General features: G+C 39.7%; 1 protein-coding gene across 2 annotated transcripts in view; it reads left to right on the top strand.

Moving 5' to 3' along the window:
- The window catches only part of PDE4D (phosphodiesterase 4D), a 654,671-nt gene that overhangs the window by 128,001 nt on the left and 511,182 nt on the right, over positions 1-15,488 (top strand). The window contains exon 1 of one of the 2 annotated variants that reach the window (XM_075066968.1): positions 14,076-15,270. The exons of the other annotated variant lie outside the window; for it this stretch is intronic. Within the exon in view, the coding sequence (XP_074923069.1) occupies positions 15,224-15,270 (47 nt within the window). The 5' untranslated portion in view covers positions 14,076-15,223. Of the gene's footprint in view, positions 1-14,075; positions 15,271-15,488 lie in introns of those variants that run through there. 2 annotated transcript variants of the gene reach the window in all.

Below are 15,488 nucleotides of genomic sequence, written 5' to 3'. Positions count from 1 at the left end.
TAATGATTCGTAACATTCTGTTTGCTTTTTTGACTGCCTCTGCACACTGCGTGGATGTCTTCAGAGAACTATCCACGATGACTCCAGATCTCTTTGCTGATTAGTTGTTGCTAAATTAGCCCCCATCATGTTGTATGTAAGTTGGGGTTTATTTTTTCCAATGTGCATTACTTTACATTTATCTACATTACATTTCATTTGCCGTTTTGTCGCCCATATCACTTAGTTATGTGAGATCTTTTTGAAGCTTCTTCACAGTCTGCTTTGGTCTTAACTAATCTGAGCAGTTTTAGTATCGTCTGCAAACTTTGCCACTTCACTGTTTACCCCTTTCTCCAGATCCTTTATGAATAAGTTGAATAGGATTGGTCCTAGGACTGACCCTTGGGGAACACCACTAGTTACCCCTCTTCATTCTGAGAATTTACCATTTATTCCTACCCTTTGTTCCCTGTCTTTTAACCTCTTATCCCATGACAACTGCAATGGCCTTGTCTTCCTTGAGTGCTTCTTTAGCACCTTTGTCATCTAGTGGCCCCACTGTTTGTTTGGAAGGCCTCCAGCTTCTGGTGTACCTATAAACAATCTTACTGTTAGCTTTTCATCTATAGCAGTTGCTTCTCAAATTCTTTCCTGGCTGGCCTTATTGCACTTTTTACACTTAACCTGCCAGAGTTTATACTCCATCATATTATCCTCACTAAAGTTTTGACTTCTAGTTTTTAAAAGCTGCCTTTTTGTCTCTAACAGCCTCCATTACTCTGCTATTTAGACACAATGACATTCTTTTGATCCTCTTATTGTCTTTTCTGATATGGGGTATACATGTAGTCTGAGTCTCTGTTATGTAGTTTTTAAAAAGTCCCAGTGACTTCTAACAGTTGTATATAAACACATATATAAGAGATTGAAGTGGGGAGTTCCAGAACTAAAGGCATGAGTCTCTACAGCTTGAGCTGTGTAGACTGGGCACACAAGAGGATGCATAACACACACTGATGAGTTAATTACACCTCCTTCACTGTTTTCTGCACCAACTATCTTGTCTTGTGGATGAAGTACACATAAGAGTGGGCCAGCAGTTTTGCAGCACACTCTTGTTGAAGCTCCCAATTCCAGACAGCTCATTGTTGCAGTCTTTGGATTTTCCCTTCCTATGTTCATTTGCTGAAGCATAGAGAGGAATGGGGATAGCAGTATCAATAGGCTTGACAAAAAGAACAGGAGTACTTGTGGCACCTTACAGACTAACAAATGTATTTGAGCATAAGCTTTTGTTGGCTACAGCCCACTTCACTGGATGCATAGAATGGAACATATTAGAAGAGTATATGTATACATACAGAGAAGATGCCATACCAGCTCTAAGAGGCTAATTAATTAAGATGACCTGTTATCAGCAGGAAAAATCTTTTGTAGTGATACTCAAGATAGTCAATTACAGAGAGTTGACAAGAGGTGTAAGGATAGTTATTATAAGGAAATAGATTCAAGTAGTATAATGACTCAGCCATTCCTAGTCTCTCTTCAAGTCAGAGTTAGCTAATTTGCAAATTAATTCAAGCTCAGCAGTTTCTCCTTGGAGTCTGTTTCTGAAGACTTTCTGTTGCAAAATTGCCACCTTCAGGTCTGTTACTGAGTGGCCAGAGAGGTTGAAGTGTCTCCTTTGGGTTTTTGAGTGTTATGATTCCTGATTTCAGATTTGTGTCCATTTATTCTTTTGCGTAGAGACTGTCCAGTTTGGCCAGTGTACATGGCAGAGGGGCATTGCTGGCACATGATGGCCTAGATCACATTAGTAGATGTGCAGGTGAATGAGCCACTGATGTCATTGCTGATGTGATTAGATCCAGTGATGGTGTCACTTGAATAGCTGTGTGGACAGATTTGGCATTTGTTGCAAAGATAAGTTCCTGGGTTAGTGTTTTTGTTGTATGGTGTGTGTTTGCTGGTGAGTATTTGCTTCAGGTTATGGGGTTATCTGTAATCGAGGACTGGTCTGTCTCCCAAGATCTGTGAGAGTGAGGGATCGTCTTTCAGGATAGGTTGTAAATCTTTGCTGATGCGCTGGAGAGGTTTTAGTTGGGGGCTGAAGGTGATGGCTAGTGGCGTCCTGTTATTTTCTTTGTTGGGCCTGTCCTGTAGTAGGTGATTTCTGGGTACTCTTCTGGCTCTGTCAGTCTGTTTTCTTCAGTTCAGCAGGTGGGTACATTTTAGTTTTAAGAATGCTTGATAGAGATCTTGTAGGTGTTTGTCTCTGTCTGAGGGATTGGAGCAAATGCAGTTGTATCTTAGAGCTTGGCTGTAGACAATGGATCGAGTGGTGTGTCCTGGATGGAAGCTGGAGGCATGTAGGTAAGTATAGCGGTCAGCAGGTTTTCAGTATAGGGTGGTGTTTATGTGACCATCGTGTATGAGCACAGTAGTGTCCAGGAAGTTTACCGCTTGTGAGGATTGGTCGACGCTGAGTTTGATGGTGGGATGGAAATTGTTGAAATCACGGTGGAATTCCTCAAGGGCTTCTTTTCCATGGGTCCAGATGATGATGATGTCATCAATGTAGCGTAAGTAGAGTAGGGGCATAAGGGGACGAGAGATAAGGAAGCGTTGTTCTAAATCAGCCATGAAAATGTTGGCATATTGTGGGGCCATGCACGTGCCCATAGCAGTGCCGCTGACTTGAAGGTATATATTGTCTCCAAATGTGAAATAGCTGTGGGTGAGGACAAAGTCACAAAGTTCAGCCACCAGGTTAGCTGTGACATTATCAGGGATACTGTTCCAGACAGCTTGTAGTCCATCGTTATGTGGAATGTTGGTGTAGAGGGCTTCCACATCCATAGTGGCCAGGATGGTATTTTCTGGGAGATCACCGATGGATTGTAGTTTCCTCAGGAAGTCAGTGGTGTCTCGAAGATAGCTGGGAGTGCTGGTAGCGTAGGGCCAAAGGAGAGAGTCCACATAGCCAGACCATCCTGCTGTTGGGCTGCTTGACAGTCTATCATGATTACTCACTTGGGTCTTTTATGAAGTATGTTTGAAACCTCAGAAGCTTAGAGTTATTTATCTTGTTCTACAGCAGCAGGCACAGGACCTCTTGGCACAGATTGAGGAAAGCATTTTGTTTTGTAGTAGAAGCTTTCATATAGGGAGCTCTGGCCTCAACACTGGTGCGTCTATAACATATTATGACCCTCTATTGTCTATCCAATTCCAGAAATTTGTGTGGCTAGGATTCAGGCTGCTGTTTGGGCTCTCATGAGATGAAGCGTTCCTCTAATGCCAAATACATCTGTGCTTGCAGAGGAACATCAAGACAGTGATGCTGCAGGGGAGGATCTTAATTTTTCCCAACGTTAGTAGAACTGTACAAAATAGCTAAATTAAAGTTGAAGCCCATCCTGGAGGTACCTTTCTTAGGAACCTTATTTTCAAAAGTGTAATAAGGAATTGGAAAGCCAGTACTTTGTGTTTTGTGGCTTACACATTAAAAATACAAAAGCTGATCTTTCCTACTTTTAAAAAACTTTTTTAAAATTTTTAACAATCTAAGAGCCACACTTAAGATGTTCTCAAATTCATGTGTGAGGTAGAGCTGGATAAATGATCAATTGAAGCTTCTTAAGGCATACTTAAGACAAAGGGAATCAGATACTTCAAACTCTATACCAATGTCTGTAAACTGGGTTTGAGCACCTGTAGGATCTAACTACTTTCACATATTAACCAGCCTCCACTGTAAATCATCCCAAGTACATCAGCCAAAGAAGCAAAACAACAAATGTTAGGGCCAAAATTTGCTCCGTTATACTGGCAGAAGTTAACTCTATTGACATCAGTGAGATTACTTGGCATTTTCAGTGATGTAACTGAGAGCAGAATTTTTCCTCCAGTCTTCATAAAATCTATTATAAACTCATACAAACTTGTTCTTTAATCTCAAAAACCAGAGTTAACTTCTTAGATTGTCATGTTTACTCTTTTTTACTGCTTTAAATTTTAAAAAATCAAGAAAGGTATTGTATACAGGGAATATTTGGCTCACATTCATTTAATAAATCTTATTAGGTATTTTACAGTTGGCTTATTATTTTGCTTCTGATAAGAGCCTGTTAGTCCCCTTCCCCATGTAATGAATAGCAATTTTTTCTTGTATTTTCTGTCCAATTTAAACTGTAAGCCCTTTGGAACAAAGACCACTTCTTTTTACATGTATGATGCTACTAGCAAGATGTGTTTTTCCTTCGAGTGCTTGTGCATTTGTTCTGCTTTTCCCCCTGCAATGAGATCAGATTCATTTGGCTAGCGGTGTCCATTAGGTCTGTGCCTGTTTCCTGCATGCTCATACCTAAGAACACAATGAGCAGAGCAGGTCCTTTCTTAGCTCCTGTGGCTGCAGACAAGTATTTAGTTTACATAGGATAAATACAGCGTTAGGATTAGTTTTTGTTAGTTTTACCTGGTACTGGCATTTATTCCATATAGCTGAACCCAAGTCCTCCAGGTTTTAAGTTTTGTCCCTTTTCTGAGTCAGCTTTTCCTTGTAATGTTGGCTACTCAAGGTGACTGTTTTGCCTCGGGGCAGGGGATATTGCAGTTAAATGTCCATCTGTTTTCCAAACAAACATACAAGGTGAGGGAGGCTCTCCTGAAGCTTTTTCTGCTAGACAGATCAATGGAGACTTGCTTTTGATAGGAGTAAACAATATCCTCCTGGATCTGAGAAGTCTACTTTTGAGAGATCTGTAAGCACTGGTTTGATTGCCCGCTCCTGGGCCCTTAGCCCTAAAAAGTCCTCCTTGACAATGACTGCAGTCATGTCCTGTTGAATTTCTGCTGAAAGGGGTTAGGAAGCATAGCAGATTTTGATTAAACCTCAGGAAAAACTTCCTAACCCTAAGAACAGTAGGACAATAGAACAGACTGCCTAAGAAGGTTGTGGCAGCTGCTTCACTGGAGGTTTTCAAAAGGAGGCTGGATAGCCAGCTGTCTTGGATGGTTTAAACAAAACAAATCCTTCTTCTTGGCTGGGGGTTACACTAGACTATATGACCCTTGTGGTTCCTTCTAACCCTATGATTCTATGAGACGGGAGACAGCACTGTTCTTCTAAAGAGCGTAGACATAGGTAACCTTCTCAGGGAGCTAATAAGAAGATGGAGAACGCCTGAGTCTGCCTCCTTAAAGGGTATATCCAGGCCTGGAATGAGGAGGAGGAATCTGGTCTCCTAGTTATGGTACTATCTAAAGAGCAGTTTCATGCTACCTTACATGCTGCCTCTGTGATACCAACATTATGGCTCTCAGTACTGACATCGTTTATGTCATTGTCAATGGTCCCCAATGTGCTACTTACAGAACTGACCTTCTTGGCGCTGAGATCCTTTATGGTACCATGTAGTATCCCAGTATCCTCTCTGCCTGAGTCAGCACTATTGGCATCAATGATGAGTGTATTCTCTCTCTTTGATATCAGCCACTACCTCATCCTCTGTACTGAGCACTTCAATGGCACCAAATAGAGAGCTTCCTATAGCACATCCCTGGACTCCTGTTAAATCTGTGCTGTCCGCTGAGGAAGAATATTGCCCTTTCTTGTCTGGCTAGCAGGGATCCACCTCCCTGTTCTCCAAGATTCTCCTCAGGCTAGGATCCCACTGGTTCACATAGGGATTCTAGGTCCCATTACTACTCTCACACAGATGTAGGTGACCTAGAGATGGGCACTATCCTTGGTAATCCCCATGGTAAATCCATGCTGCCTTTCCTTATAGCAATCAGTCTTGGCCCTGCAGGATCCCCAGGGGCTTACAACTTGTAAGGAAGCCAACTTCAACTGCTCCTTCTAGGGTTAGGTCTCATTCCACTGTAGAGTATACAGCCTCAAGTGACACATGCTGAGTTCATCAGGAGCAGGCATCTGATGAAGTACACCAAAGGGCTATAGAGCTTATCCTAACAGCAATCTCCTCATTTTCACTGGATGACACTGTAGTCCTTGTTGCATCATTCCACCTTGGTGACTACATAGTATTCCAGGATCATCTCTTCTGGAGGGAGGGACATCCTCGAGACACTGGTTGAGATGATGCAGGAAAAATCCCAGAAGCTGTTAGATATCCTGCACTCCTCAATGCCTTATTCCTGAGGGCATTCTGCACCAAAAAATTAAAAATTCTGCAAACAATTTAAAATTTCTGCAAAATTCTGCAAATTTCATTTGTCAAAATAACACTACATAATCATGCCAGTTTCAATTATTTTTGTAATTTATTTCAAAATACCTGTCAGTACGTATGTCTATAACAATATAGACACATACAAAAATTCCCCTAGGAATAGAGAGTTAAAGAAACCCCTATGAAAACCCAATTCCCATTTCTCTGCCCCCTTCTCTCCTCAAGCCCGTCCGGGGGGCCAAACACCCACAATCCCTCCCCCCAGAGCCCAGCTATGGGGCTCCCCTAGCTCTCATACCACACTCCCCTCCCCTAGGCCAGATACGCACCTCCCATTGTCTCCAGAATCCAGCCATGCCCCCACCCCCCAGCCCAGATACCCACTCCTCTCTCCCCCAGAGCGCCTCCCCCACAGCACTGCTGCGGGGGGCTGCTGGCCCAGATACCCGAACCCTTTCCCCTCAGAGTCCAGCTGCAGTCCCCACCCTTGCCCAGATACCCACACCCCATCCTCCCCAGAGCCCAGCCACAAAGCCCCCCTAGCCCAGACACCCACCTCCCACTCCTCCCTGTCCCCAGAGCCCAGCTGTAGGCTCCAGCCCAGACACACACACCCAGAGCCCAGGGATCCAGAGGGAAAAACAGCCTGATGCTTGGTCCTAGGCATACACGGAGTTTCCTGTGCACTGCCCTCTTCTTCCCTCAAGGCGTGCTGAGAACTGCAGCTGCCGGGAACCCTCTAGCTCTGTCCCCTCACCCCCCGCCAGTATTTTCTATGGATAAGCTGGGCTTTGCTGAATCCATCTGCTCCTAGTGGTGACCAGCAGCAGTGCAGCCCATTTCTGTGGGGAAAAGGAAATTTTGTGCGCACGTTAATTTCTGTAAAATTCTGCAGTGGCGCAGAATTCCCTCAGGAGTAATGCCTCAAATAGTTTATACAAGGTGAAAAAGCTTCAACAGAAGAGATTGAGAATATCTTATTGCTTGGTGGTTAGGGCACTCACCTGGGTAGAAGAGACCTACGTTTAAGTTCCTGCTCTAGACCAAGGATTTGAATATGGAACTCCCACATCCCAGCCGAGTGCCTTAAACACTCAGCTATTCAGAATATGCAGGGGCACTACAACCACTGGGACCATCTAGTCTGATCTCCCATATAATAGAGGCCATTGTTCTTCCCTGAAGTCATTCCTTTTTTGAACTAGAACACATCTTTTAGGAAAACAACCAATCTTGACTTTAAATTTTCCAGTGATGGAGAAGCCACCACACCCTTCTCAAGTTGTTCTAATGGTTAATAACCTTCACTATTAATAACCTAGACTTAATTCTTGTCTAAATTTGTGCAAACACTGGATCTTGTTATGTCTTTGCTAGATTGAATCTCTCATTATCAAACTTTTGTTCCCCATATAGGTACGTATGGACTGTGGTCAAGTCATCTCTTAGCCTTCTTTTTTGCCAAGCTAAATAGATCAAGCTTATTGAGTTTATCAGTAGGGAACAGCTCAAGTTAAGCTGATTATCCACTGTGACCTGCTAGGTCTTTTCCTAGAGCCCCTCATCCTGTAAGTATCAGCTACACTCTTTGTTACTAGATATACAGCTTAACATTTGGCCATATTAAAATACATGTTGTTTGCATGTGCCCATCTTACAAACCAATCCAGATCACTCTTTGTCAGTGACATGTTCTCTTCATTATTTACCACTTGCACAGCTTTTCTGTCATCTGCAAACTTTGTCATGATGATTTTATGTTCTCTTCCAATCCACTGATAACCTTAAATAGCATAGGGCCACGAACCAATTCCTGTAGAACCTCACTAGAACCACAGCTACTTGACGATGATTTTCCATTTATAATCACATTGAGACCTATCATTTAATGTGTGCCATGTTAATATAGTGTCATTCTATTTTTTTAATCAAAATGTTATGCAGTGCCAAGTCAAAAGCCTTATAAAAGTTTAAGTATTTGACATCAGTTCTATTATCTTATTCAACTAAACTTGTAATCTCATAAAATATACAGTTAATCTGACAGGATCTGTTTTCCATAAACCTATTTTGATTAGCATTAACTATATTTTTTTATTAATCAATTTCTGTATCAGCCTGCATCTATTATTTTGCCTAGCAGAAATTACCCAGGCCTATAATTACCCAGGCCTATAATTACCCAGGTCGTCCCATTTATCCTTTTTAAATATGGCACCACATTAATGGTCCAGTGAGATCCTCCACTAGCTCTTTTTCAAATCATGTATGCAAGTTTTCTGGACCTGGTGATTTTAAAAATGTCAAAATTCTGTAGTGCTGTGTAACATCCTCTTTTTATCATCATATGATATAATTGCATCATCTTCCCCCCCAATACAGAGGCGAAATATCTGTTGAGTACTTCTGCCTCTTCTCTGTTATTATTGACTATTTTACCATTTCCATGTATTGATGGACCAATACGTTGTTAGGATACTTTTGATACTTAATAAAACTTAAAAATGCCTCCGTATTATCCTTTACTCTGCTGATCATATATTTCTCCTTGGATTTTTTGCTTCCCTTTTAAGTTCTTAGCTTCTGCTTTATGTTCATTACTATCATATTACCCTTTCTTCATGTATTATATATTGGTTTTAACCCATTCTAGCCAGCTGCTGTTATTTCCCATGTAAGTCAGGTTGATTTTTTCACCAGTGTGTGGCCTTTTTCAAATGTGGAACTGTGGCTTTTGGGGCATCTAGTAAAGTATTTTTTAAACAATTCCCAATTATCATTCAGAATTTTCTGTTAAATTCTTTTTTCCAGCTGATTTGACTCATAATTGTTTTCAGCTTTGTGAAACTGGTCCCTTTAAAGCACCGATTATATATATTACTGATTTGGATTTCATTCTGTTTGCAAATAACCACTAATTTTTAGTTTTGTGATCAATCTTAATAGAATCAAACCATTCAGAGTCTGTCAAAGTTGCTTATTGCTTTGGCAGATAGAATGAAGGGTCAGGCTATATCCATTTAGAGATGATCTAAGTAGATTTCTAGTTATATCAGAATGTGCTATGAACTAGCTAGTTTAGTCCCACCTTTTTAGGTCAGTGTTCATTTTCAAAAGTGTATCCATCTTAAATTTGCAGTGCACGATTTGGGCAGAGCTGTCTTGGAGTTGTTATTTAGGTACAACCTGAGCACCCACCTCTGTCACATCAGGTTACAGGTTGAAAATGGAGCACATATGGGCAAGCGCTCAGAGAAGAGAGAATGGTTACTTACCCTACAATAACTCTGGTTCTTTGAGATGTGTTGTCCATATGCATTCCACTTCTAGTGCACATGTGTACCCATGGATGTGAGATTGAATTCTTTCAGCCAGCAGTGTCCAGAGTGCAGGAATGGCCTAGATGGACACTGCTGGCTAAAATAATTGCATCTCAAGTGCATAGGGGCACATGTGCACCAGAATTGGAATGCATATGAAGAGCTATGCCTACCCGTAAGATAAGTAACTGTTCCTTTTTACGAGTTAGTTAGCAACAAATGTTTTCTTGAGAAGGGATTTAACTTTTCAAATTCAGAAATGAAACAAAAGATATTTTGTTATTTTCATTTTTTTTTAAACTATATTTTGAAGAAAATTTCCTCTGGATACAATGAGATTAATTTACTAAGCATTTATTGGACAACAGACGATTGTCTAAATCAGATAGCTTGAAAGCTCTTGTCATATGAGTCTTTGGCAAATATACTTCATTTTTAAGAAAAGCAAGTTTTATTTCTCATTGGCCACAAAGGTTTGTTTGCAACTGTAGGCGAAAATATATATAATGTGGGATCTTGTGTAAATATTTAATGCTTTATCATAACTGCTGTATTGGACAACCTGATTTTATTAAACATTGAGTACACCTTTTTATAAACAAACTTGTACATCTTGATTTCGGATATAAAAGACCAATGGTCTCAGGTTGGCAAATGATCACTGAACACAGGGAACAGAAACAACCTGAAATAAATTTACTATTTCCAGTGTGTACGTGTCATTCTCCAACCATTAGCCTTTTAAAATACATTTCATTATTGACCCGTTTAGCAAAATGAAGTCCAGCAGTGAAAGAATGAGAGAGAATGCAACAATCACACCAAGTGACGTTGATTAATATATATTTCAGTTTGCAGAATATAGGGATCATACCTTTTATAGACTATGAACTTGAGAAATTTATAGAATGTAAATATGCCTCCTCAAGGCTATAAAGCATATTAAGCTATTCTCCCAACTTCTTCTCATATCTCTCTACCTATACTATATTACCAATATTGTGGATGAGGGGAACAGGGGAAATTGTATTACTTCTTACTAATGAGTGAAGAACAAGAGATAACTGCCTGTCCACAGTGTATTTTCCGTCAGTGTATCTGTTAGAGCTATATTATTAATATCCATATTACTAAGATTGTGAAACTGTTTCCCATGGGAGACATTTTCCTAATTCAGAACTAGTCTGGAAAAAAAACACTAGTAAATGTTCTATAGGAGCAATCCTGTGTTGGCAAGGAAAGGGACTAGATAACCTGATCTCAGAGGTCTTTTTCATCTCTACGTTTTCCAGTCCAAAAGAATGGGGGGAAAATCCCTGACTTTGAAATTCTCTGGTTCCAGGTAGGAATCAAAACCACAGAAACCTGTTTTCTGGTTCCGATGCAGGAGGCAATACTTAAGGCTTGTCTACAAAGAGCGGCAATGTGCACACAATAGTGGTGTGAGTCTCTAAAAGAACACTAACTGGTCCATATACGCCCTGCTGGCAAAAGCTAAAAGTTCCTTGGGTAACTAGGTAACTTTTAGATCATGCCAGCAGAGTCTATACAAACCTGTTAGTGCACAATGTGCTTGGAGCTTTAGAAATCATTGCTGCTTCATGTAGATGAGCCCTTTGAGAATTTTTTTCTCATTGTATTTACTGCAATCCCCCCTTGGCTGCTTTCAAAACTTCATACCTAAAGGGACTATTTCTCTTCCCCCTCCCCCTTAATGTTACACTTTCAGTCATGAGGCTTTCTTTCTGGAAGGATAGATTTATTAAATTAAGTCTTGACCTTTTCCGAGCTTATACAGACAGTGTGGTAAAGTGCATGAACCTAGGCTAGGGTCTCTTATTTTAGTGACCTGCGTTCTGTTTCTATTCCTAACTCTGTCTAAAGCAATCTTGTGCACTCTCTCTTACCTGTAAAATAGGTGAATAGTAGTTGCTTCTGCTAAAGTAATGGTATGAGACCTTGGTTAATAACAGTTGTGAAAGGCAAGAAATATCATCAGAAAGTCATGGTCTCCTGGCCTGCAGCTCAGTACATCATCTTCTAAGTTATGGGGTATGTGTCTGGAGAGAGACTCTCTCCAGCACGTTTTGTTGAGATAAAAGAAGCCATGCCAAATAGTTCTGCTACATGTCTTATGTCTGCTTTTGTTCCCTTCAGGGGGAGGTCTACAATTCCCATTTCCTACACTGGCTCTTTGGACAGCTGCTATTATCAGACATTATCCCCCAACCCTTAAAAGGTCATGTGGAGGAGCACAATAGAAGTCTCTGTCATTGTGGTTTCTGACTCAGCCATGATTCCATAGTTGCTAGGTAATCCACCCAGTTTCCCCAGTTACTGTTCTGTTGGGAAGACCCTATGATTTTGCTACCAACTGCATACAGGTAGCTGGATTCAATCTGGGTAGGGTTAATCTGGCTTTTGCTGCTGAAACCCAATGGGCAGGCGGAAAATCTAAGGGTGGAGAAGAACGAAAAGAAATGGAACACTCAATGAATAACACAGCAACCCAGGAAACTTTCACAGGTGAAAACTATTGCCCTACTCAGAGACATTTTAAATGTGGCTTTCATATTTTTGAGACACTATTTCACATTAAATGTGAAAAATGTAGAAATCACTAGTACTGTTTCTGAATAGTTAATTTAGAATTAACACTGATTCTCATATTCCCAAGCTAGGGAAAAACTTAACTGTTGTTTTTACAATTGAAATATTACAAATGTGTAATTTACTGTTTTGACTTTGTTGTGGTTTTGATAGATTTGTCAGCTTTAAAGGTAGTTACCATAATTTGTTTGGCATTGGGGAACAAATAAGAGTTTGAGTGTAACAAGTCAACGTAGAGTAAAATATGGAGTAAATGAGTGCTGTCTTAAACTTTAGCATTCTTGAGAGATACCTAAATACTGGAACACTGTAGAACTAGTGATCTAAAGAGTGCTGCATAGATTTTTATTTTATTTTTTTAGGGATGCATCAGACTGTTTTAATGGTTATATTTAATTCAAATATTTACTACTTGAGACTAATTTATTTTTAATCAAGGCCCTATTTACAAGGCTCTGTTTATAACAGTATTTATTAACTCCTTTTATAAAGCGAGCGGGACTCTTATTGTGGGATGAGCAGCAATAGCAGAGCAGAGTGGCAAGGCTCTTAGATGGGGGAATGGAGGAATGATTTGGGGAAATTTTAAGAGATATACATACAGACAAACAACAAAAACAAAGAGAAAGAAAGCAGCTGACAAATTTTGTACTCTTAATATGTTGCTTGTATGTCAGTCAAAGGGGGTAGGGAACTGGAGAGCCTAAAGCTAATATAGCTGTATAGTTTCACAGTATTTGTTTATATTATATTTTAATGTATTTTGCAATAACCCCCAACAGGGAGCATAGGGCACATGCTTTTTACATGTTATAAAGTCCCATAACGTAGGAGAGTATGGTTTTACCAATCCATTAAAAAGTTAATTTGAATTATTTACCTTCATTAAATGTACTTATTCATTTTATTTCTCATGGTGACTTGCTACTGATAAGTAATAAAATTATTCATTTTTGTCAATCTTTTAAAAAAAATATTCAAATTCTGATGGCTGCATTTTACTGAAAACACACACTCTCTCTCTCTCAGTCCCACCCTTTCGCCCTCCCTCCACTCTGCATATTGTAGCAGGACAGAAGGTTGCCAGAGCTCTTTTAAATTCTGAGATGTACTGTATCTTGTCCCATAAGTCTTTGAAATACAGTAATTAAAACAGGTACATGAATATTTTCCTGTCTGCATTCAACTAGTAAGGCAATTCTTATTACTGAATTTCAACAAATACTACTTCATTGCCAATACACTATTAGACTCAGTTTATTATTTTATTCTTGTTCCAAAATGGCATCAACAGAGCTAGGGCTAATTTGGGGTATTGTTGAATGGAGCTGTGACAGCAGGAGAAACAATCTTAAGGAAATAGAAGATATAAAAATGTGCAGTGCAATGTCTTATCACAGCACTCCCTAGTCAGACCACTCCCTAATCAAACAAGCAGTTTTATGACATGTGTTGATGCCTTTGAAGGTGTAGCTGGCTTTCATAGTATAGGATTTCCTGTCCAAAAGGGCAAGTGGTCATTTGAAGTTTAAGAGTCATAGGGCAACATAAATCAGTTTTTTTAAAAAAAGAAAAAAAAGAAGAAATGGACTGTGGTCTATGAACATGAAAATGTAAATGAAAAAAAAGTATGTAGTCTTTTAGACATCAAATAAAAATACAGTACAATATTTTGTCCTAGGTGCGTGTTTTCTTTATTTAACATTATATGTTTAATTATTTTTAAATTTTGTTTTATTGTAGTTACTAAGAGAAATAGGGGTCTTTTAAGAGAGGTTTTGTTTTTCTTTTTGTTTTGTCCCTGTCTCTCCCCCACAAACACCCCTCTCCTCATTTCTCTCTGTCTGTCTGCTGAAAAAAGCACAGGAGGATATACTGTCAGGAGAACCCACCTAAAGGGCCCCCTTGACGCTAGCACATCCTCTGTCAGGCAGCATTCGCTGCAGCCCGGAGCGGATTCTGCTGCAGAGTAATAGTGCCACAGAGTCTGCAAGTGTCCTGAGCTGCTACTGAACAGGAGAGCAAAGACATAGTGTGAAAGGATCCAAGGATTTCAGAGGGTGTGTTGGCAATACTTGTCAGGAGAAAGAAATCAAGAGTCTGCTGCCTGCACTATTTTAATATATACACGGTCTGTATAGCTTGATCTTAAGAACCTTCCCAAGGATGTTGTCAGAGCCTCAGGAGTAATAACTACTGTTTGCTGAATTGGGAGAAAAGAAGAGCAGAGAAGGAATTCTTAGATAACGTAGGACTTAAAGCTTTTCTTTTTTGTGCCAAAATCTGAATGCATGCACATGTTTTTTATATAAAGTATAACATCAAATTAGAACTAGGTTATACAGTGGAAGAATCAATAGCTTAGTCATTTTACTTAAAAGGAGGAGACAGCCTTATGGGGTTAGACATCAAAATGAATTTGATCATGACAAAACCTTATGGTCATGGTAGTATCTAATTGTAGTCCTGTCCTATGGAGCAGAAAAAGCACACTTCCTTCCTTCTTTCTTAGATGAAGAAATAAACCCTGAGAATCAAAATTCAGAGAAGTTTGCTTTGAATATACATGGTTTTTTTAACCACCAGTCTTTGTACAGGGCTAGCAAGAAAGGAAAACTCCATTAAAGTGATCACTGATGAATATGTGTCTAAGGAAGAAGAAAAAGCAATATTCATTTCTAAAGGACACTATGGCAAAGGAATCTGAAATTATTCATTTTCCCCTGAACACTGATTTAGCATGGATGACAAGAAACTATCGTTTGACTAACCTTTTCCTTTTCCATATGAAGATGCTTTAATTTACACCAAAACCACTTGGATTGTATCAAGGGGAACCTTTGGCTTCACTTAGGATACGCAGTTACCATATACCATATACTTTCTTTTTTTTAACTAATCAGTGTGACATAAAGGGATGGAAATGTGCATAGAAAACCGTTTGAAAAGTCCTTCCTCGGATCTTGGATATTTTTATTTTTGTGGAATACAATAATTTTTGCAATAACCCTTGGTGTTAACTACTCATACAGTTGTTTTGGAATGCATCTATGAATACCATCACAGAAAAAGCTATCTGACAAGGAAAATACTAATGCTGGAAGATCTGTGAACATGATGCACGTGAATAATTTCCCTTTTAGGAGGCATTCATGGATATGGTGAGTAATCGATACACACTACAGATTGTTAAACTCAGAATGCTTGTTTGCAAAATACTGTGGCAAGTGCCAGATGCTGACTTTTTTCCATTGTTAATGGCAAGTGAGGATTGACCTGTTGTAAAATGAAAATCTTAACAGAGATGATAGTGGTGATGTAATACAAGTTTAGCACCCCTGTGCCATCACAAAACAGAAGAGTCAAGCTGCAGAATGGA

This window comes from Chelonoidis abingdonii, chromosome 6 (assembly GCF_003597395.2).
Source record: "Chelonoidis abingdonii isolate Lonesome George chromosome 6, CheloAbing_2.0, whole genome shotgun sequence".
NCBI classification, from domain to species: Eukaryota; Metazoa; Chordata; order Testudines; family Testudinidae; genus Chelonoidis; species Chelonoidis abingdonii.
The sequence above is the reverse complement of the archived record's forward strand: the minus strand, read 5'-3'. Positions and strand labels throughout refer to the sequence as shown.